A 24,659-nucleotide genomic window follows, 5' to 3' on the forward strand; every position below is an offset into this window, starting at 1 on the left:
AGTAAAAGTGCTTGTTTTGATATAAAATGGTTCACAATAAAAACATATTTATGATGCACAAAAACGGATAATTAAATTGAAAATTTAGCAAATAATGATGAGGATAATAATAATTGTGATTAAAACAGCTTAAATATATGTAATTTCATGTTGAGTGTTCTACATTTAATAAAGCAATGATTACAACTGAATGTCTTATTACTGTTATAAAAATATTGCCGGTAAATACATTTAGTCTTATATTCTGTCTCTGTTCCATCACCTCACGCTGGCCACATGTGGCCCCCGGGCTCTAGACCAAAGACAAAATCTGGTTATAGGCAAATTATTGGTGCTTTACTGTCTGGAAGTTACAAAAAACGTATTATTTAGTTGAGTGAAATAGAGGATAAAGCAGGGTTTGCTTTAGGACAGGCTGCGGTATGATTGACGGCACATGTCACACGCCTGTCGATCATTGAACTATAATTAAACATTAACAACAAGAAGAAAGAAGAAAAAAAACATATATGCATACATGTAGGCTTTAAAATGGCCTTTTGTTCAAAACAAGGTGTCGTGATGGTGGTTTGCCACTTGGCTGCATTACACCCTATCTGTTACGGACCCTGTCACTTGTTGTAGGCCTGTCCTTTGTCATAACTGAAGCCTGTTTGTCCCGTGGATATCTGTCCGTACTCTGTCGGAGGGTTTGGCTCTGATTCAGGCAACATGGTGCCTCGGTGCAGGGGCACAATACACTGTTTATCTGAGAGCACCTTAAGGATCATAACTGCAACACTGTGCGAATACTTGTCTTGGCTTTGAGTCCCAGCTCTAGAGAGTGTGCCTGGTTTTTATCTCTCCACCAATTTCACAAATTATTCACGAAGTTATAAGGCAGCAAAGTACATATAAACAAGTTCCATGCGGCTCACATTTCTGTCCCCATCATCACCCATCTCATTACCTGCAGCATTATTCATCAATACTCCCCCTCTTCGTCTCCTGCAGCACACATATACCCCCACAGGGAAGGATGGCAGCCTCTGACAAGCCCCAAGTAAATGGGCACCTCCTTTTAGTGTGTGTGTGTGTGTGTGTGTGTGTGTGTCAAGTGCTGACAGTCCAGGAGCCCGGCCTCGCACAAGGTCAGCATCTGTGTGCTTCATCAGCGTGTATGACTGCATGTGTGTGTGTGTGGGGGCACAAACAATATACCACCTGTGCCCCCCTGCCATGTCCGCACCCAACAGATGCTCTGAAAGTCAAAGCCAGTCTCTCTCGCGCTCTCACACACACACACACACCTAGTCATGAGTACCATGCAGAGTTATCAAAGTCAGCCGAGGTTAGTTTTAGTGTTATGAGTGTGATAAATATGATAAAATATGGACCATAAATTCAGCTCATATAGAGGGGGGACAGGGCCTAAAGGCTTTCTGACACCACACACACACACACACACACAGTGGATTATTAGAAAGTGAGACATTTTAGCCTCTTTGTCGTCTTCCTTCATGTCTTTGAATTTGCTTTGTGTCTCTGTGGCGGGTTTAGTGTCTTGAGGACTGTTTTGTTTGTTTGTGTGTTCCTTGTGTGTTACATTGTCCCTCTAGACTCTCGGCCTGTTTGACCACCACGAAGCCGCACATACAGTGAATCACACCTGGCTCATTAAGACAGATTCATAATTTATCATGTCCCTCACCCACACAACCAACTCTACATCTTTCTAGATGCGACATGCGTTGTCTGGGCAACCATCTAATGGAGCGATCATGTCCAAAAACACCTCGAATAGCTGTAATATGAATATCGGTGTATTTCCCCTTTCAATACAAACTAATTAATGTAGCATTAGTGATGGAGAAAGTAGGCAGCTGTCAAAAAGAAGCTGATGGATCATTGTCGGGTCAAATCTGGGATCTGTCAAAAGTGCGGCGATCCTTTAACAAATAATAAATGAGAATTTTATGCAAACTAAAACCCTAAAGTATTTATGAAATTAATGATGATATAAAAATAAAAGAAAATGTCAAACACAGATATTAAAATGCGCTCTCTCGCTCTCGTCTGTGTACTTTGTTTCTCTGGCAGGTCAGTACAGCGCCTCCTCTAATAACAACAAAAAATTGATTATAATTTTACTACCTCTCCAATAAAAGTGTTTGGTATGTCAAGACCGAAATGTTTGAATTTTAAACAGCGCAACTCGACAGGAGGTGATACTGTGACAGCGAGAGCCGCAGGGAGGCATTATTGTTATCGTCTCCCTTGGCGGCGACTCGCCTGCAAAGTTGCATTCCTATTGGAGAGCCACATAAAAACGGAATCAGATTAAATGCACATGACAGGAGGCAAACTCTAACCGGAGTCAAGTTTATGACGAGCTTGTGTCATTTACCGTGACTGCATGATTTATTTAGCCTCACCAGGAGCGGAGGAGGCGTGCTGGGAGTTTTCTAATTCCTTTCTCCATCATTTCTCCAGCCATCAGTCAAAGCTGCAGAGAGCAGGGGGCTAAATGTGAGCGCTCGATAAATAGGTTGTTACTGCCGCCAAGTTACATTGAGAGTCTTTGTTATTTCAAGCCTTGTTTTGAGATTTGAGTTTTTAATTTATTAGTTTTTGTTTAACTCTCTATTCTCTATCTCTATTTTATTTAACTTTTTTTCCAGTTCCTTTCCCTCACTGGTTTGTGGCAGGTCGGTTGTTAGGAAAGGAAAACAAATCATGTTTGTCCAGTCGTGGCAGCTTAATTATCTTATACAGGATACAGCAGGTGTTGGAGAGGATACACCCTGAACGTCTTATGACAGATTTATACACACACACACAGCTATGACTCACTTAGAGGTGATTCAGACTCAGTCATGTCGTCGTTGTCACACACAATTTGCTAACCAGATGCACGACACCAGTCTTGTACAAAGTACTTGAAAGCGATACTTGAGTAAAAGTACAAGTATCTTACCAGAAAATGACTTTGGTAGAAGTTAAAGTCACCTGTTATTTATGTATTTATTTATAATCTTTATTTAAACTTGGAAATATATTGAGGAGCAACCTCATTTACAATGTCACCGAGACGAAACACAAAAACATTTGAAATATCAAAAAGTAAAGTGACAAAGATAATGAAAACAGAAAGGGCAAGCCAAAATAAGATGCAATTATGGATTTAAATGGTCCTAAGGATCAAAGTGTTCCAGGTTGCAGGTGCACAGTAAGAAAAACAGGATTTTCCAAATTCAGTGTTCAGTGTCAGGGGGAACCTGCAGTGTGAGCCTTTGAATGTGTGTGATGGAGACTTGCATTAAAAGATATTAAAGAGTTCTTATAAGAGAAATCGGAGTAAAAGTACACATTTTATTTAGGAAATGTAGTGGAGTGAAAGTTGTCAGAACTATAAATAACGAAGTAAAGTACAGATATGTGAATTTTGTACTCAAAATATTTGTACTTTGTTGCATTACAACACTCATATGAAGAGGAAATGACAGAGGAAAGAGATAATTGTTGAGGTTCTTTAAATACTAACTCTTTGAGATGCAGGCTCTCCATCCGTGGCCCCTCCCACCTGATGACCACAGGTGGACACACTTCATGGACCGATCTCTGAAATATCTGAACGTGTTTATCGTCGGACTCTGTAACGCTTTCCTGTTCTAAGGTTGTGGATAATTGGAAGAGTGATTTTTCTATGCAATGCACCGAAATGTAAATTGTTGGCCGAAACCAAAACACTGAAAGAAATGATTGTGCCAATTCTGTACCATTGTCTAATTGTGTTGTTATGGCTGGGACTGTGTGTACTTACGTGCTGCTCTATCCCCACATCCAAGTCCTGATCTTTATGACGAGGCTGGAGTACAGTCGCGATGAAGTGCAGGGGATCCGGAGAAAATCTTAGTAAAGCGTGTTGACAGTCTCTCAAGAGCTCCGTCTCAACCTCTGTGTAGAAGACGCGTTAGTGCTGCAATTAATGGAATAACGTCTGTCACAGATGCATCAGATGAGCGGATCTCTTCAGTTAACTGCTCCAAGGGGGCAAGAAGAGAGAGAATGTGCTCCATTAAGACGTGTGACATTTACTGGTGTGAAGTGAACGTTGCGGGGAGTTCACAATCAGCGCTGTATGCAGCCAAGTTTTGCTTTTGCGCAAAGACTTTCCAGCATTTAATAAGTGCCGTTCCACCGTGCACTCACATCTAGTTGGAACCGTTTTGACGGTGTTCCAAACGGATCTTGGAGAGACTCTAAGCGGGAATGGACAGCCGCAGTTTTTGCATGCATCAGAACATCCTGTTTCGGTCGTCTTAAAAGTCTTTTGGCCGAATTTTCGGTGCATCCCTAGAATTAGATTTGTGTCAATATTTTCCAACAGCACTTTTCACGACATGTGAACATCTAATTCCATACCTTTCCCGTATGCAGAGCTGCTTCGTAGAACAGCCGATCGTAACGTCTCTCTCTCTCTCGAACAGCTCTGTGATTGGTGATCTGTGAGGAGGTGCTGAGGTGTCATCGCTCGATTTAAATTATGATATAAATTGAATGGTTATTATGGAGTTGTTGAAGAATAACAACAGAATTATGTTGCCCAACTTTGTCAGTTGTAAGTTGTGTGTCTCTTTGTTTCGACGCTTTAATGAAAAACTGAATTAATTTCAAACACAGCAGACAGATAATTCTTGCTGAATACGTTCCATTTGTTGATTTACTACAGCAGACATGAATGAATGGAGAGAAATGTTTATGTTGGAAAAACTTGTTTATAAATAATGCAAACAATAAATAAACATATAAATAACATAATGGAGTCTTAGTTCCACAGAGATTCTCAGTGTTTGATGTGCTTTTGTTCAGAGGTAATTTGACTCACCTAGCAACGGAGCTGCAGTTCAGCTGAATGATATAAAGTAATAAATTAGAAATAAAACTGGCAGCTATGTTGATTAATCATCAGTCAGATATTAAGTGAAAATGCCACTCATTTCCCTTATCTGTTTACTAAGCTGGACATAAGTAGAAATAAGCCCTGCTAATTTTTTTTGTCTGTTTAATAAATACAATTCATATAATACATTTTTATTATTTGGTGATTTGTGGTTATTATTTTTTTAAAGGAAATACTGTATCTCAAGAACTAAGTTATAATCACTATCATCAGGTTAAATGTCAACTGGTTAAAGATCCTTTTAATTTGGTACAAATTTATAAATGAAAAAGTTTGTTTTCTTTGTTACTGCTGTTGCCATGGTGATGCATGTCTGTGCTGTCCACTAATAGAAGTATAATGTGATCCGACAATGCTGTGCTGAACACATTGACCACCACATCGTTTGTACAGACAACGTTCTGAACGACACAGGAATCATTAAAACAACTTATTTGTCAAGCCCTCTGCTGAAATTGTAGCTCTTTTGACAGCCACCAGGGGGCTTTGGAACTGTGTTACTTGAATGTAAAGAATTATAGTATTATAAACAACTAATTCTGCAAGATCTGACATATGCCACCTGTTTGTAACTTCCATGTTAATACACCAAAGTAAGAACTACTAAAACACATTTAAGCATGGTGACATTTAGCCTAAAGCACACAGAATGTTGTAGTGCTACTATTTTGACTGTGTAGTCTTGTTGCTGTCAGTCTAGATTCAAACACAGCTTATTTACATGCATTAGAAATTTTGTTCCATCCGTGTAATGTTTTGCCTAAATGCAGCAAAGTGTGTGTGTGTGTGTGTGTGGGGGGGGGTTCTGAATAACCCGTCAACCAATGGTACGGCCTCCTGCACTGACTCCACACATACAGGCTGAACCTTTTCCCTGGAACATTCCCTTTAGGCTTGGATTCATGTTTTTGCCGCCGTCGAATAGAAAAAAGACGTGCAGCTCACTACGAGCACAAATATACATCTGATACACCCTCTGTAGCTCTGCTATTCTGTTTTAAGCTCCAAGATTCTCCAACATCTGTTAGTATAATCTCACACTGACCTGACCTCTTATCAATAATTAATTTATCCCCGGAAAAAAAAGAAATTTCACTCAGGAGCTTAAAACTTTTAGTTCCTGCGTTAGCACTTCTGCTGAAGCCAAACTTTAACTTTGGATGAGCAATTTCCCAGACACTCTTTCTGTCTTGATTTCTACCATCTATTTCATTTTATACCCTTATCTATAAAAAAACATGTGGTCTATATTCTGAAACATTACACTCTAAAACAACCCCCACAGTAAGTTTTAAAGTTACTCAAAAAGATGCTTTTTTACTTCATTAAGAAGCCTGTGTCATTAGTAGATTCTGTATTCCATGAAACTTTCTTTGAACTGTGATTTGGAAGCTTCTGAAGAAATGAAGTTACTGGAGATACGGGGACATTTCTCAGTGACAATGAAGGAACAATGTGGAAGCTACTGACATGTGAAGATAACAAGCTTCCTCAAAGACCACAAATGTACTTAAACGTCTTGTCTCTACAACTATGGCCACAGAAAATTAATTCAGGCCTAATTTAAAACACTGAATTCCAGCTCTCGCTGTCAAGGCTTAGGATGTAATTACTGAAACTCAAAGTTCAGTCATTGCATAAATGTGTCATCACCATTTACTCTAGACATGAATGTAATCTGGTTAAAAGCAAATCTGGTGAAATGTGGACGAGACTCATTTTAATTGCAGCAATTGTAGTGAATGTCAGACAGCGGCATGAAGAGCCTAAACAATATGATTCTCATATTGACCTATTTTCTCAGAAATGAACGAGGTGAGCGGTTTCCTCCTTCCCTCCCGAGAGAAGCTCAAATGAACCGAAAGGTTAGCAGATCTTTGGTTTCTCGTACAGAAAGCGCTTGTAATTTCCACTCCTGTTTACGAGATGTGGTTCACTGGTAATTGGGCAGAGTGAATATGTATAACTGCCAGAATGCAACCAAAAAGGCATTTATGCAGAAAACCAACAGTGAGTGAGTGTGTGTGCGTGTGTGTGTGAGAGTCCGTCTGTAGTCCTGTGGCTACACCAGATGTCCTTATGAAGACGGTATAGATGTGGTTCTCATTGTAAGGACATTTTAGGATTTGTATGGAGGAAAGTGGTGCGGGTGGTTTGTTTAGGATTTAACTCTGTGAGACATTTGTCTTCAGTTATAGTAATGCATCCAGTACTCGTGTCATCTCTCTCTCTCTCTCTCTCGCTGTGTGTGTGTGTGTGTGTAGGAGTATGACAGGGTAGCATATGGCTAACCCTGCATGTAGTGAAATATTAAAAAGCACTGTCAGCAAGAAGGGCCCAGTGTGTGAGTGTGTGTGTGTGTCCCACGGGGAGGAGAAATCTGCCGGACAAAGACAACTGGGCATGACAAGCGCCCGCTGTGACACACACGCCGGTTTGCACAGCGCTTCTTGTTAGGACACTACATTGGCTTACGTCCATTTGGACAGCCTAAATAAAGCATTATCCTAATCTGAACCATAACAAGCGAATGCCTCATCTTAGCTTAACCACAATTCAAATCTTGGCCCTAAAATGAACCAGAAATTTCTGGTTCATTTTGAGTCATTAATAGCTGGTCCCCATGAGGACTACTGGTCCAGGCAAGGTCAGTGTTTATGCCAGAAAAGGTCCTAAAGAGATAACAAATACAAGTGTACACACACACACACACACACACACACAAACACACTTTCTCTCCTATGTCTTTGCCAGCTTGTCCAGTTGGCCTTATCTGCTGGCAAGACTAATGCCATCTCTACAACACATATACGTCAAGGGCTTCATAAACACCATGCAAAAGAAAATCTTTATCACAGTGAAGCTGCTCAGTATGCAACGAGAAGAGCAGTGTGTGTGTGTGTGTGAGAATTGGCCAATCCAGCCCTTTTTTTCTGGTGTTCTTCACCTTCACCATTCTCCCCTCTGATTGAGACCCTCCTGCCTTGAAGTGGTATTTAAAAATCAGCTCTTCTTCAGGATTATTTCAGGGACAAACATTTTCTGGTGTGTGATGTATGATATGATACGGCCCAATAAGAATTGACAAGGTTTTGGTGATCAGTGTATTGATGCTGTGGGAAACTGACAACCTGTCCTCCAACTGAAACGTACATATAGGTCGTTTTCTGAAAACATGCCTGTGGGTCGTTTTTTTCAAACCCCTGAATGCGACGTAAAGGTAGTATTTTCCAACTCGAATATGCACAGATGTTACTGAGGGTAGGGTTAGGGCAAAAAAGACAGGGTTAGGTAGTAAAAATTAAAAAAAAAATATTAAAAAGGTGGTATAGTAAGGGACCGAACCATAGTCGACCGCGCTCCGGCGCAGCGCTCTCGCTACTGAGCCGACTGCCGGTGCCGACAGCGGCGAAGCCACTAGATACAGCGTCTAAGGCGGAAGTGGTTGCTGTTGTATGTGTATGTGTATATATATATATATATATATGTATATATATATATAACCGCTAGGGGCGCATGTTTTGAAAACGTAAATATAGGTCGTAATTCCTGCATACGACCTATATGTACGTTTTATTGGAGGACAGTCTTGAAACTGAGCTGCCTTGGCACAGGATTGTCGTCTGCGTGGTTATTTTCAAACAGGTTGTCTTTGGGTTCAGGACCAATTTCCCTCAACAGTGTGAAATGCTCTTGCGCAGCCCTAACTTGTTTTAAAATCTTCAAAAACGGTTCAATATTTTTTAATTGAGGTTGACGTTACAGTGAAGTTTATACAGCACTGCATCCAAAAGCCATGAGTCATTATAGGTGGAATTTTCTTCTCTACAAATGGAAAGGTTTTATCGCAGTGGCGCAGAGGGATCATCCTCTGGGGACTGTGCATATTCAGGGCAAGTTTAATGGCAATCTGCTTCTGGGGGACATGTTGCTTTGGACCAAGGCTTGACAGATGGACCAAACAACTGACAGTGACATCTGTAGGGTCGTCTGCTAGCAGCAGCAAGAACATGTTGGACTGGCAAAAATAGAAACATGGGAAGAAGAGAGGGGAAAGGCAGAAATGATGAGTAGGAGGAAAAATAGGCAAGAGTAGCATTGTTATATTTTCTTTTTAAAAGCAAAAACACGATCCTGACTAACCCTCATTTTTCGTCATGTTGAATTGTGACCATCTGGCAATGCTGATGTGGCTAACGTTTGATACCTGCTGTCTACACGAGTGTCAGGCAGAATATGACGAGGGCCAATTAGCTCTGCACACTCAAAGTGTAGTGAAAATGTCAAGAGTATTACATTGATTTTATCAGTAGATGTCCTGTTTTTGCAGGCCTGACAGCACTTACAGGAACTGTAGGTTAAACCACAAGCTGCACATAAGTGGCAGTAAAATGAATCTATCGCGTATTAACCACACAATGATGGATGTGTATCATCGTGGACCTCAGTATTTCTGTCTTTGTATGTCTTCAGTGCGCTTCATGTTCTTGTCAGATTGTACTTTACCACACACTAAAAACATTATATTCTGTCCAAAAAAGCCTTTAATAAGGTCACAGGTTGCATATGAGCTCTATCAAATGTTTAAGGCTCACGAGAGAAGCAATCAAATACCTTATTTCACCATACGAGAGAGAGAGATTTAATTGTAAACCCTAATATATGAACTGTGAACTTTGAAACTCTGTGAACTGATGCGATGCAACGTGACCCTCTTTGCTAAAGACGACAACCATGTACTTCACACCACTGAAAGTTTTGTCTGCACGGTGAAACTGGAACACCTTCCACATCAGGCATAAACGGGCTACACACCAAAGTGGGTTTCGGTGTCCAGACAAAATCTGAACAGGTTGATTTTGGTAATGATGTAGCTTGTACCATCTTTGTGCCGCTGCTTAGATACAGAGAAAATGCATTTCGTCTTGCTCTCCACATAATCTCTCTGTTATGTCACGGTGCAGAAACCAGTTTTGATGTCATGTGTTGTGTCGAATGCAGCAGAAAACAATTGGAAATCAGATTTGAGCAGACGGATTCAGACTGCGATGCATCTTTAAAGATCTGATTTCAAACCGCGTCCAAATAGGGCTGGGCAATAAATAATTCAGTAACCATATTACATTTCATAATTGCTATGAATGTTTTGCCTCAGATTTGTGAAATGTTTTTGTTGAACAAGTGTTGTCCATAAATAAGTCATCAGTATTGATTGATTTGCTCACTAACTTCTGAATTTGTTGTGAAAACTCCAATCACATGCTGGGAGATCATGGACAGGGTGTTCACTGGTAGGCAGGTCTGTAATGGCACATTTTTGTTTTGCTTTTTCATTAGTGAGAGTAGGGCTGGGCGATATGGACTAAAAGTCATATCTCGATATTTTTTCTGTGACGTAATTGGGGTTTCCCCCAAAGCATTATAGCATATAAGATCAAATGTTTTCCAGAGGCAAACCCTTTTACAAAATAAACAAACAGTCCATTATAAGTTTAAGCCACATGCCAAATGTCAGAGGTCACTGAAATAAAAATGCTGCTTAAATAAGACAAATCTCTTTCCTGTATGACAATAACATACAGTAATTAATAAAAAATACAATACTGTTACAATTTTAACAGAAATAAAAATGGACTGGAAAACAAACATGACTAATAAAATAAAAATTGTATCTGTGAAAATGAATGCTTAATTGGGTTTGAACAATTTTCTCATTTATTTCACATAGATATTTAACACAGCTTGTTTATATGATAATTAAATAACGTCTTATATTTCATTATCAATATTGACAACTTCGGGCTTCCATATGTCCAAAAGTGACTGACAGTAATGGAAAATAAGTCAAAACTCGATAGTGTGTGAACTATGAACCAGCTAGTTCCCGCCTCCTCAGCACGAGCTGAATAAACGATAAATCTTACACACCAAAAGAGGCGGGACTTAAGGCAGAAGAGCCAATCATCAGCCGGTCACACTCAAAGCCGTTGTCATGTTTGAGGCAATGACTGGAGAGGGAGGGGGAGAGGAGGCAGCCGCAGCGAGTGCAGAAACGAAGTGACTGTCGTGAGGCGTTTGTGCAAAACTGAGGAAAAACTGCAGAAAAAGGGTGGGTGTTGAACCCTCTCACCGGGAAAAGTGTGGATGTTAAAACACCCACATCCCCCATGGGTGCGACACCCCGGTGTGTGTGTGCGTAGGGATGCAGGGAGAGGAGAAATAGGTGCAAACTTGGAGCCTGTGCATTATCAATACAAGTGATATTGTCCCGTGTTATATCTCGTTTAGAAATATAGCGATATATATTAAAATGTTGTGATATCTACGACATTTTGTATGTCGCGATTATATCTGATACTTTTTTCGGTACCTGCTCTGGCGAGGTTCCAAGCGAGTTCAGCTGATACTATATTTGGCGGCGACCGACTGCCGGCCACTGATTGGTCAGAGTGTCGTCATGAGAGCGACGTCGGACACAAGAATCAGTCCAGCTTCTCCATAGACCACAATATTAACTGCCTCTCTCACTCTTGGATCCCCAATTTTAAAAACTGCCATTTCTTGGCCATTTTTGACTTACAAAACCTATACCAGAGTCTTTGGGCCAGGGCTGGCAACATGAGGTGAAGAAATTTCAGCAATACGAACTACAGTCTGCGCTTTAAAATGTGCATCAGTGTGTATTTCTTATGAACCTGCTCCACTAGCAACCACTAATTGCAGGTGATCAGCAGAATATTCAGCTCAATTAGGACATTGTGGTTGCTGTTACATTTGTGATAGTGTCTAACCCACAGTTACGCCGAGTATGCAGGGCCTTCAATCTTTTACAGTGTCACTGTTAGTGTAAGAGTAGAGTAAGACCCGGAAATCATAATCGTATTTGGCATTTGACAGTATGAATAATAAGATTTGTAACAGAGGTGTAAAACGGACAGTAGCTGCTGCTGAATCCACTGTTGTGATTCTGTAAGCATAGTTTACACAGAGCAGAAGCCTCTTTCTTTACTAATGGGAGCAATAACTCACATACACTCACACAGGCATAGGTGTGGGGAGGGGCTTAATGGCTTTTATAATGAATAGCCACAGATAGTGGGCTAAATGGTGGTTGCCATGGTGATGAGGCCAATCGATCAGAATGTATTGACCAGTCATCGATAAGTTCCAGACAGCAGGCTACTGGAATAGAGAATGAGTGAGTGTGTGTGTGTGTGTGTGTGTGTGTGTAAGCTTGTGTACAAGGTTTATCAGTGTGTACGTGTGTGTGATGTACCAGTAAATGTGAATTATGTTTGTATTTTTCCGGGGTAGCTTAGATTGCTCTAGACTAATGGATTCATGAGTCATGGCATCACCTCCTGCAACCTAACCCTAGTTGACGTAAACCAGAATCATCTCTAGAGCCTCATTTAGGCACATTTACTGTCCAAATGAGGCTTTTACCCTCAGGTTTATTCTGTAAAAGGGTCTGTGTTTCAAGTTTTCTTGACAACTGGTCATCCGATCATCAAACTCTTTGGCTGTGGACCAGTATGGGGCCATGGGTTAGGTCGAACCGAGCTGTTTTTCTTTAAATATAAATAGTATTTATATTCTAATGATTCTAACTCATTTAGAACTTAAAAACTTTTTCCTGGTGTTCAAAGGTCAAAGGTGCACGCAGGCGTGTTGAATGGTGACGTAGCAAAGAGTGGAGGGAACATAACGCTGCTGAAAAAGGCCCACAGACAGTGAAGATAATGAAGAGACTAATAAGAAGAAGGCAACATTCAATCGAAAGTATCACGACAGCTGCACACAATATGGTTTTATCGCTGCTGGGGATGTAAACACTGCGAACCTGGCGTGTGGGGAAAAGCTAACAAACGAGGCTGTAAAGCCATCAAAGTTACCGAGACAAAACTCCCTTCTCTGAAGAACAAGCCAGTGGATTGTTTGAGGGCAATAGATCTGAGTAAGACCTTCAGAGGCAAGTGCTAAAATCAGCAACTTTGGCCGTCACTGTATTAAATGCGTCATATTTGGGGGTTTATTGTTACATGAACCAGTTAACAGCTGACCAGACAATCTTTTTCGTCATACACAATAGTCATTCAGACAGTCTTTCAGCCTGGCTTTCAAAATAAGAGCCACTGACTTTGACTTTTTACTACTTCTTATACACGATCTCGATTGTAAATCGAATATTGACTGAAATTACGCCGCAACCTTGGAAAGCTAAGGTGGAATCGATGATTTAGACACAAAGTCTGATGTCCTGCACGAGTGCCAGAGGGGAAAAAATACAGTGTTGTGGTTGCAGCCATAGTAGCACGAATACACGTTGCCTCCTCTGGCTAACCTAATAGTATCCACAACAACTGCTGTTTTGGGCGGCACACTGACCAAACTCAAACACCCGTCCTGCTTCTCTAAAATCAGTGTGGAAATATTTTGCAGTCCCCGTTTGTAAGCTGTTATGCACACAGGACGTAGAACATAACTACTACAGCAACTCTTCCGTCCTCATTTGAAGCGAAACTTCCTCAAAATTAAACTAAAGCAATAACTAGCTCTATAGGCGTTCGTAGCATTAGACATTCAACCTTATACAGTGGTGGGAAACCCTGGATATAAGCATTTAATTAGCGTACTGGAACCATGTTATGAAATGCCAAGCAGGTCACATCTTACTACAAAGTTGTCGCCTTCCATGTATGACAATGTTATTGGAGGTCTGAGCAGTGTAGATTTGTTGGCATTCACAACAGAGCTACATGACTCTCTATGACGTCTCTTCTTTTTACAGTTGGTTTCCAATTGACTGGTAATTGTTACATTCATATTGTTAATAAATTATTTAAGTGTGACGATAAGGCACTAGTGTGGTACATTGCAAACAAATGGACATTATATTAGTCATGACAGCTTGTGGACAATGGGAATGGGAATTCAAAAATGATCATGACATAAAACCAATGATCCTAAACTTAACTAAACAAGTCTAAAAATGGCAGACCCATCTCTGCTAAACGAGAGAAAAGAAGACCGAGAATTGAATCAAATCATGATCTAAAAAATCTAATTGAGGAGTTAGTAGTCATTCCACAATTAGCATTAGCGGTAACAGGAGGTAGTCACACTTGCACAGAACGAATCGGGTTTTCGGTAACTCGATGGCAATAAATATAGCTTGCATTCATTATATTTATAAAATACAATCCATGTTTTCATAGTATCTTTCATTGTATTAGATGATTCTGTAAAATAAAATACACATTTACATTAGCGATGACAGGAAGTTTCTCATTTGTTGCAGGACAAATTGGGTTTGCGGCACAAATTGGGTAATGCCAGTATGGAACAAAGTCGTAATGGCAGATGATGTTAAAAGGCACATGAGTCCACAGATGTGGTGAATGAGGCAATTTTATTAGATTATTTGAAATACAACTGTCAAGATGACTTACAAGAGGACGTGTGCTTTATCTCTGCCAACAAAAATCACTGGAGAGGAAACATTTAAGGCCTGTGATGAATATGTGTAACAGTCACGCTAAACATAGCTGGAACAACCATGTTGCTGTGGGTAGAGAAGGAGCTACAGCAATGACTGGTGGCTTATCTGGCTTCTCCACACTAGCCAATAGCTTTAACGATGATGATGACCGGAGGGCAAAACTGTCTTTACTCCTGTGACATATTTCTACATTGCAATGAGCTAAATATGTTATTTCATAGTAACACATTAACAGTATTTAGAGCCGCAGATGAAATTGCTGCTTTTGAAGCAAACTGGACTATTTGACAAAAAAGCAGGAAGAGGCGTCTGTGACATGTTCCACACATACTGAGTACATGGGAGAGAGAGGGGGTCTGCACACCAGCTTTCATGCAAGATTAACTGCGTGCACTGTCGGCAGAGTTTGCAAAATATTTCCCCTCTGCAAAGGACTTGAGGATTGAGAGCGGATATGGGATCCTCATATTTCATTTACACATATTAAGAAAACATCATTTTGCAGTTCATGTCACATTTAATTTGGGGGGTTAAAGGGGTTGAACTGCAGCATGGAGAGCCTCCTCACCTAAACTAGGGGATGGAATCATCCATGTTTTTTCTCCATATAGCTACTTAATCATTTTTGAAAATGAAAAAAAAGACTTATTGTATCTTTATGTGTAAAAGAAACCATCATTTATACATTTTTACCCTAATTTAATGCATCATAATGGTCTTTACCTGATAGTTAAACACCTCCTCATACAATATGCAGAATCATATAATAAAAACTTTCTCATAAAATACATTGGAAATGTAATTCTCTAATTTATGTAAGAATTGTGTGTGTAAGTGCATGTGTGAAAGTGTTTCATTTGTGTATGTGGGCATATAGTCTATATTCCCACATAGTTGTTAGTGTGAGGTTGTCAATTGTGTATGCAAATGCATTCCATGTGCATGTGTGTGTGTATTCAGTGTAGTATGTGAAATATTCTGATTTCACATGTGTATGTGAGAGGTAACGGTAAATAATGTCCCTACCAGCCCCCTTATGTCACCGTCCTCCTACTTTTCTGCTCTAGTTTACCATTGGAACACTTGAAATACACATGATATAGAAATATAGTGATGAGGGAATGTTTTAAACACTAAAGGCTTTGTGCTCCGTGCACTTCGCATCTCTCACTCGTGCAAAGATGTCAAAGGTGGGGATGCCACAATTCTCAATATGATATTGAATCGTTTGATAAAACATTTACAGTTACTGTAAATAGGCATTTGTGAATTGTGGTAATTTTGGTTTTCATGTCCCGCAACACTGCACATTATATTTCTTGATACTGTGGGCCTGTGAGTCCTGGTATCACCCAGCATTATCACTGCCTGGAAGCAGGACAGTGTGGTGAAGGATTTGCAGCCTTTGCAGTTGTTGAAGGTATGAGCTTCTGTTAAAACATGGCCCATGTTACGTATTACCCTTTCTTTTTAGAGGGTTTTATTTAAATTAACATTTACATTTATTCAACATGTATATATGTATTTCATTTCCTACATTACAGCTATGTGAAATTAAGAAAGAAAGTGTTTTTCTTCTCCCTAAGCCCTTACTATTCCTGTAAAGTCTGTCGTAATGCGTAAGCAAGAAATGCTCTGGGCCATCAAAACCGAATAGAATGGAAAACCTAAAAACAGTCAAGGTACAATTTAAACCTGCCCCTAATTTTATTCCCCTCATTCACATAACTACCAGTCCTCTTCAAGATCATCATCCAGGTCAGAAAACTCATTTGACATGCTGTTGTCTTCCCCATCACTTCCCTCAGTAAGAGTTATAAGGAGGTCCAAGAGATTATGATGGATGCTCTCCAAGCTGATTGCATCAACAGTTCCCAGGGAATTGGAGTACCTCTCTTCAAAGAGACGCAGCAGCACCAGCAAATGGAGGCCGCGGCTGATGAGCTCATCACCCTCATCATCATCACTCTCAGACTGGACATGTGTCCTGTGTAACTCCGGAATGTCAAAGCTGTCTACGTCTAAGCACAGCTTCTCCTTGCAGAGTTCACATGTTGTGATGGCCTTGAGGTTTGCTCTTGAGGTTATTTTGGACATAATCCACCTCTTGATGCATTCCTTGTGGACATACTGCACACTGCCTGTACAACGGCATGGTTGAATCAAAGAGTTGGCAGCAGATTTCTCCCCTGTGTGGCAGATACGGCACAGGTCACCCTCTTCGTCACTGGAATCCTCCAGAAGCAGTTTCTCCTTAATCTTGTACAAGTTCTCTTGATCCCTTTTGGAATGAACTTTTTCTTGATTTTCAACACCACTTGGTTGACCCATAGGTACTGAACTGTTTTCAATGACTGAATGTCCATGTAATGTTTCATCTTGGAGTTGCCAAGGACGGCCAGCTGCAAGGACATCTAAACCAACTGCTCCTTCCTCTGCATCTGCTCCTTTCTCTTTTCCATTCACCTCATCCTTCTGCAGTGCTTTATTTTCAACATTGTCCCATTGCGTCAAGAGATGCTGTGGGTGGCTGTATTCTTCCTCTAAGCCTGCAGTTGAACGTGCACTCCCATCGCTTGTATGTCTTTTGGGGCAAGATGGGGGCAAGTGATCTTGGAAAGAGGAGGAAAGCCAGAAGCAGCCATTGTCTCCTCCACTGCTGTTGTTGCTATTGCGAACACTAGGCTCTCCCCACAATGACATTTTGGACACACTACAGTAGCCATTGTTGAGGTCTGCTCTATGGTTTTTTAGGCTACCCAAGGATGTCTCTGACCATCTAGCATCAGGGTCCACACTGAACATTGAGGCCCCCTCTTCACCATTCCCAGACTCTCCTACTTTTGAGGAACTTGGTGAGTTTATTGGACTGTCATTGTCAAGAGAGCAGATACTGGAAGATCCACACAAAGAGTCTTGGCTGAGGTATTTTAAAAATAGTTGTAACAGTAAGCATCTTGTAGAGCAATAGCCAACTGACTCTACTGCTTCAGGGACTGACCTTGGAGGACGTGCCACCTCTTGTCTGACCGGGGTGGTGGTGTACCATGGGGTGCGGGAGGAGTAAGAGGAAGATGTATCTGAGGAGGATTCAGGGAAAGTTGTTTGTTCTTGAGGTGAATGGTGGGTGTATGAGCTGCTCAATGAATGTGATGTGGTTGTGCCTCTCAAGTTGTCAATGAGAGAAAAAGAATGAAGGGAGGAGTGTGATGATGATGATGATGATGATAAGTGTCGACGTTGGGAACCAGAGGCTGACCTTGACGGGAGTGTGGCCTCTTGTTTGACCAGGGGGTGGGTATACCATGGGTTAGAGAGGGAGTACGGAGAAGATGTATCTGAAGTGGATTCAGGAATGAGTGTTTGTTCTTCAAATGAATGTAGGGTGTATGAGCTGCTCATTAAATGGGATGAGGTTCTGTTGCTCAAGTTGCCAATGAGAGGAGAAGAACGATGAGAGGAGAATGATGATGAGAGGTTTTGATTCTGGGAACCTTTTGTAAAGGCAGAGGAAGAAGAAGAAGAAGAAGAAGAAGAAGAGCTAGGAGTCCTTTTAGGCTCTACAACTTCAGGGACTGATCTTGGAGGGAGTGTGGCCTCTTGGTTGACCAGGAGGGGGGTGTACCATGGAATGTGGGTAGAGTAAGAGGAAGATCTGTATGAGTAGGATTCAGGGATATTCGTTTGTTCTTGAGATGAACAGAGCTCGTATGAACTCCTCAATAAATGGGATGTGGTTCTGCTGCTCAAGTTGCAGAGCAGAGGAGGCCAACATTGGGAGTGTGTTGACAAGGGGTGTTGATTCTGGGACCTTTCTGTAGCAGAATAGGTGGAAGATGAAGAGCTGGGAGTCTTTGTAGGCTGAGCTCCCTGTGCATAGGTAGAAGCCATCCTATCAGTCCGATACCATGTGGAAGTCATTCTAGGAGTCCCAGTTCTTATTTCTAAACCTGACAGTCTGGGCATGTGCTTTTTCTCCTGCTCTGTCCTGTGCAATTGCTTTGGGGAGTAAGATGATGAAGATGGTGACCAAGAGCGTAAATGACAATAGCTCTGCAAATCATTTTGTTTTTCAACTACACCTCTACCACTGCTACAATCATCATCATCTCTGGTGTTCAGACTTGGGCACATTCCCAACCTCTCTACTGAATTACACTGTTTCCTTCTACTGCTCAGATAGGAATCGTTCCAGGGGCGATCAAATAATCTGCTCTCTCTGCCGTCTTCACTCCCTTGAATTTGGCTGGGCCAGTGACGTTGGATGGGTTTGCTTCTTTGTTGGTGTCCTTTCTTGATGCTATTCACATATCCTCTTTTTTGCTTAACCACAGTTGACGGTGTCTTACGCCAGCCAGCCTCCATGATAGTCCTTTTGGTACTCTTTCAATTCCTTTCACTCTCCACTCTTGTACAAAAGGTGAATAATTTCGGGGAGGGGTGAATAATTTCCACTGAGGGGTGTAATAGATCTTGGCTACTGGTTAAATCTTGGTTCCTTTGATACTTTTATGTTTTTTATTTATTTTTTAATTCGATCTGTCCTTTGCAGGTAAGCGCATTCCTTGCAATCTGTGGATGTTGTATAGCATCAAGGCCCCCAGGAATTATGCCACTATTGGATGGGTTTATATCTTATTTTATTTTTTCCTGTGAAAACGTCACTTTCACAGGATAATAAAAAAATGACATGCGCCTATACCCCCAGTGGGTCTGCCCAATGCTATCCCTATCGGCCTTTGATCTGTACATAAGTTACCATGACAACCATATTGTTAACAGAGTTCAAAGCCATCAGTGATTACTAAAATATTACAGAGCATTTTCTACCTTTCAAAAGGATCCTGCAAAGAAGAATCCACAATGCAACAAAGTGGATTCCAACTGCCATAGATACCACTACCAACGAACCAGCATTTTCGGTCGGCAGTGAATGCACATTTTGTTCATCAGGCCATAGCATTTCACCTCTTATTGTACAGCCTGCCAAAAATGATCAGAGGAAATCCAGTTGTTTTACCAAATACAATTGAGTATGGCGAAAGTGATCATTAGTTTATTTTAGTTTTATTTATTTTATTTAAATTCTTCAGTGGAGTGCAAAGAACCTTGTTGCTAATGGTCAGGAATTTAAGAAATCTATTCAAGATTGTAAGAAAAAAAAACTAACGATAAATCCTATGTCAACAGTACATGCTCATTTTTCACATGGTTGATTCAGAGCCCTAATAATCACAGAAAATACAATAGAGCCTTCACATTAGTTGGTGTCCAAGCCCCCAGTGTAATTCACAGCTAGGGCCCAACATGGGACGTTGAGCATTTTTGTGTTCTCACAGTGTTTGAAATGTTTTTTTTTTCTGCGATTTTGTTCCAAATGGTGTTTTGCTGTCATGGTTTCCTGGTTTTAACAGTTTGTTTCTGTGTGTGCAGAAGTGGCTTGGCACTGGCCTATTACACGCACCTGTGTTTCATCACCACCTTTTACCTACAGTATAAAGACCTTAGCTGCTAGAGTGCTCCAGTTGTGTTTGCACCTTGGCTGCTCAGCTAATGCTTGTTTTGTGGGTTTTTGGGGCCTGAGTGTAGATCTTTCATCAGTGCCACTCCATCTCCAGCTCACCAGTGCTGCTCTCCTGCTAATGTCATTGTAGTTCAAATCTGTAATATTGCATTACTGCCTTCTTCTCCTCTTTCCTTTGCCTTTTGTGTTATGTCCTTTTCCATATATAATATGAATGGAGATGACAAACTGGTATTTGGAGCCACACTATGCTTGGCTAACCGCCATTTGACTTGTATGTTTCAGAAAGATTTTTAGTGTTGATGACTGTACTGTAATCCTATTTCATGATCTTCTCTGAAATCAAATGAAAAGGGTAACCTCTGCTCCTGTTAAATGTCATTCTGTAAGGTTCACTGTGTTCCAAGTGATTCTGTGTGGCTGTAATTAACTTCTTAATTCACTTACCCAGAGAAAAAAACAGGAACCATGATACAAACCTGTGTAATTTCCACAGTTATAGAAACATTGCAAAACATTAAAAAACGTTTATGATACATTAGAGGTGGTGGTTAGTGGTTGCATATGTTTCCTGTGGGTTTGGGACCTAATGGTTTCCACTGCATCTTTGAGCCATGGTTTAATGGTTGCCATTACAGGATGCAGTTGGTCACTAATGGTTGTGATCATTTCCAATAGATTACAATAGAACTAACAAACCATTTATTTGTCAGAACCTTGAACAATTATGGATAAACCCTTATAACTGTTTAAAATGGATTCTAACAAGGATCTTTCAGCAACAAACTTCTGTTTGAAGACTCCAGTGCTATAAGAGTGCGAGCAGGGTACATGCATAACCAATTCAGAACTGTCCTGTCTAAATATGTAACTTGATACAACTGTTACATATCTGCTCCTGGTCTCTCCTGTCTCTGCCTCACCTTCCCCTTTTCCTTTCCTTTCAGCTCTCCTCTGTCCCCGATTTTTCCTTTCACCCCAACCTGTCGAGGCACATGACTTGAGTCTGGTTCTGTTAGAGATTTCTTCCTGTTAGAAGGGAATTTTTTTCTCTCCAGTGATGTCTAGGGCTTGTTCATTGCATGGAATTGTTGGGTTTCTCTTTGATCTACATGTATAATATTGTGAAGGTTTCTACCTTGAAATAATGACCTATATGTTGTGATTTGGGGCTATACAAATGAAACTGAATTGAATTGAATGAAGCCAGGTAGATGGTGAGTGGTACACCAGCCAGGCAGTCATTGAGATCTGAATTAAGGGATTGATCATCTATATTATACAGAATTGTTGGACTACAGACACTTTTTTTCAGGCAACTGTATGCATTGATGGCTATCGGGGTGTAAAGAGGATTTTGACAAATAAATTAAAAAAATGTCTAAGAAATAAATGGCTTTCATACTTCTCTGTCAGGGAAAAAAAGTGATACTGCAATGATGATGTGCCATGCTACAGTACAATACTCAATTCCAGCTGGATTTCTATTTGGTCACATACTCATCAGAATTCATCAAACATCCTACAGGGGTCAGTGCAGCAAAGCTTTTACTCTACTTTGCAGAGTTACTCTTTAATCTGAGAGTGCAGTGGGCATATTTGGTCTAGCCCTTGACTCTCTTCCATGTCACTTGTCAGAATGATCGGTCGTGTAACCTGAATTAAGTCATGGCTCGGTCCAGAGTCTTGGGGATCCATTCCTGTCTCACCAAGAGGCCTGAGCACTGATCCATGATCAGTTCTGCTCATCAGCTGTTTTGCTGCTGGCAGGGCAGCTGCAGCTTTCTTAATTAATGTAGATTTGACTGGTCATGCTGCTGCTGCTGCAGACACATAGCTACCTGCTGCCGCGGCTGCCACGAGAAAAAGAAAAAAACCCTTCAGCCATGTCACGACACCAAAGAGGTATAAAGTAATTAACTCAGAGACCTGTCTTGGTGAGGCCATCATGCAGCTCATCATGCAGCCGGTAGGAGAGTTCTGTCACGTCTCTCGTGGTCAGAAAATGTACCTCTGTCCTGTCAGGTTTGACAGCTGCCTCAGTCCTAGACACGTGTATGATAGTCATCATCTGCCATGTTTTAATATCAACGTGGATGTGCTGATGCTCAGTTATGGTTGACTTGTTGCCCATCAACCCGTCTGCTTTCATTTGGTGGTGGCCTGCATAATCATTAGTTTAGGCACCAGTGGTTTTAGAATCACATTAGAGCTAGATAGAAAATGTACCAGAAAAATTGAAAAGGAGAAAATGAGAGAAAAAAGGAGACTTAATTGAAAAAAAGGGAGGAGAGCGTAGACAAAAAAATAATTTCAGTCTGGTCACGTAAGACAAGTTTTTAATTTTCCATAAATCTGCTTAATATGCACATTGTTTGTCAACATAAGTTTTCAACAGCTGCTTGGAAAACTCAGTGCTGAGTGCTCTTTCCTTCCATAGGTCACCATGTTTTTCTAACCCTCATAAATATTCATTAGTCAACTGATGCAAACGTCCTGTAATTATTTTTTCTTGTGTACTAAGTCTATATAGATGTACAGTAGCGTTGTGTGTTTGTGCGTATGTAAGAGTGAGCCCACACCATGGTGCATGTTTGATTTCACTATCTCCTGACACCAGCTGTGAAACTATCGGGGATTTAAATATTTAACATCTTGAGATATCATTTTCACACACTCCTCTCCTCCATTTCTCCCCCCACACGCGACTGCTGTGGGTTAAAATCCGCTCCGTATGTCTTCTTTTAAACATGTGCTCGCGACTATCTCTTAGTCTGTTTCCGCTTATGTGTCCATACGTGCCTACGTAGGAGTGTTCACCATATGTACTTGCAAGTTTGTTTGTATGCACCGTACACCTCCAAGTCCACACGACACATCTTGATTTTCCGGCTGTGAAATACAATGATGTAAATTACAGTAGAGTGACAAGCCTCTTCATTTGAGCTGCTGTATATCAGCATTGAAAGAACAGTATATGGGGTAGTTTGTTATTTACACATCTCTTTTATTATTACAGATGTACATGACTTATTGTTTAAAATATCATCACAGAGTCGCCAGATTTTATGTCTGACAATTCCATAAATGAGACTTAATACGCAGCATCACACTGTGTTCATGCACATATGTAGCTGCCCCACCAGCTACTTCAGTCCCATCAACATTCGACCTATTTGGTTAATTTCTGCGTGTCGGCAACAAGTGGAGATGGAAAGTGAAAGTGTCTGATTTAGAGCAGCAGTGGAAAATTGGATTTCAACTAGAATGAAGTGTTTCATGAACCAATTACTGACCTAAATTCTAAAGTCAAAACCCATAACATAGTCAACATGCCTCGTCACCTTCCCAACATGGTGCTCTCATTCCTTGAAACCTCCAGAAGCAGTGCTGGTTTCAAGCTTTAAGACTTTAAATCCACACAGATCGAGCATTATATCACAAAAGCTGGCAGACTGAATATATGTGATCCTTACAATACTCCCATGTGCTTTGCATGCGTATGGAAACAGCTGCAGGGGAAACTTGACTTAGACACACTGTCATGTAGAATGGAGCTTTTCACGAATGTCATAGTGTGTCACAAAACACAGCAAGGCTTTACATTTAAGTGCACCACCAGTTGCATGCATTTCCATAATGACATGTGTCCGACAGTAAACCTAGGAGGAAACTTACAAACTTATCCCACCAGTCAGAACTCCACAAACAGGCGGTTCTCTCTTCCTATGAGGTTTGAGTGTTTGTCTGTGAATAAATAGCCCACTCTGGACACCACCAAAAACTGTGAGTGAGCTGTGAGCGATGTAAGCCATAAGTTAGCTCTAAAAGTTAGCTCACTATAGACTGGGGGTGACACTCTATTCATTCTCCCAGTCAGTGGATCATCAAAATGATTTGAAGCTTTAAGTAAAACGCTTGCATAATGTTGCTTTTTAAGAAAGCAGGTGCAAAGTACGGCGTAATCTTTGAATGAATGAGAGTTCATTTTATGAGATGGCAGGAGGTGGTTGTCACATCTCATTTCCTCGCCGCGGTGATGTTTATGCATCAGAAACACTGTGGTTAATTTTACTGTGGTTAAAAAACCCATTCTTTCTCAAAGTATTGTAAAACTGCTTTCTATATTCAACCAGTTGAATCTTCGATCTTTCCCTAATTTGAATCAGCATGCTGTTGACAGCCTTAACATCTTCATATCCTATAGCACATCAGCAGCATTAACCTTAATTAGTCAGTAAAGAGGAGACATCTGACTTCAGAATTGCCATGTTGATGGGTGGAAGATCCCATGGGTGACCATAAAACCCTTTTGAAGAAGGAGTATATTAACTTAACTGCTAGCAAATGGTAAAATAAAACTGCAAAGCCAGTAAAAGTGAGCAGTGAAAGAAGAAAGTAAAGTCAAGCACTGAAGCCGATATTACCAAGACTATATCTGTGTGCCACCCGAGCATACATCTATAAGCATATACATATTTATTGTCATCTGAGGTATTTGTCATTACTGCAGCAGGGAAGTCTCCATCTTTATTCTGCGCTCACTGAATATTTCTTTTCCTCTCCCCCTTCTCAACCATGAGATTACCTGAAGGGACAGTGAGCTGTCAGTGTAACACACACACACACAGTTGTGAGAACAATCATACATCTATTTGAACAAGTATCTGTACTGTACATGGGTGAAGATT

The 24,659-nt window shown here is 40.8% G+C and overlaps 1 protein-coding gene across 1 annotated transcript; it reads right to left on the bottom strand.

The window, feature by feature from the left end:
* Positions 1-16,172: 16,172 nt before the first annotated feature.
* On the bottom strand, positions 16,173-18,335 carry LOC122782112 (E3 ubiquitin-protein ligase MARCHF7-like). Its single transcript, XM_044046323.1, has 3 exons — positions 18,218-18,335; positions 17,446-17,524; positions 16,173-17,337 (listed from the first exon to the last, which is right to left on the bottom strand). Exons 1-3 carry the CDS (start codon positions 18,333-18,335, stop codon positions 16,173-16,175), a joined length of 1,362 nt encoding a protein of 453 aa, XP_043902258.1.
* Between the last annotated feature and the right edge of the window lie 6,324 nt (positions 18,336-24,659).

The sequence above is a fragment of the Solea senegalensis genome, linkage group LG15 (genome assembly GCF_019176455.1).
Source record: "Solea senegalensis isolate Sse05_10M linkage group LG15, IFAPA_SoseM_1, whole genome shotgun sequence".
Taxonomy (NCBI): Eukaryota; Metazoa; Chordata; class Actinopteri; order Pleuronectiformes; family Soleidae; genus Solea; species Solea senegalensis.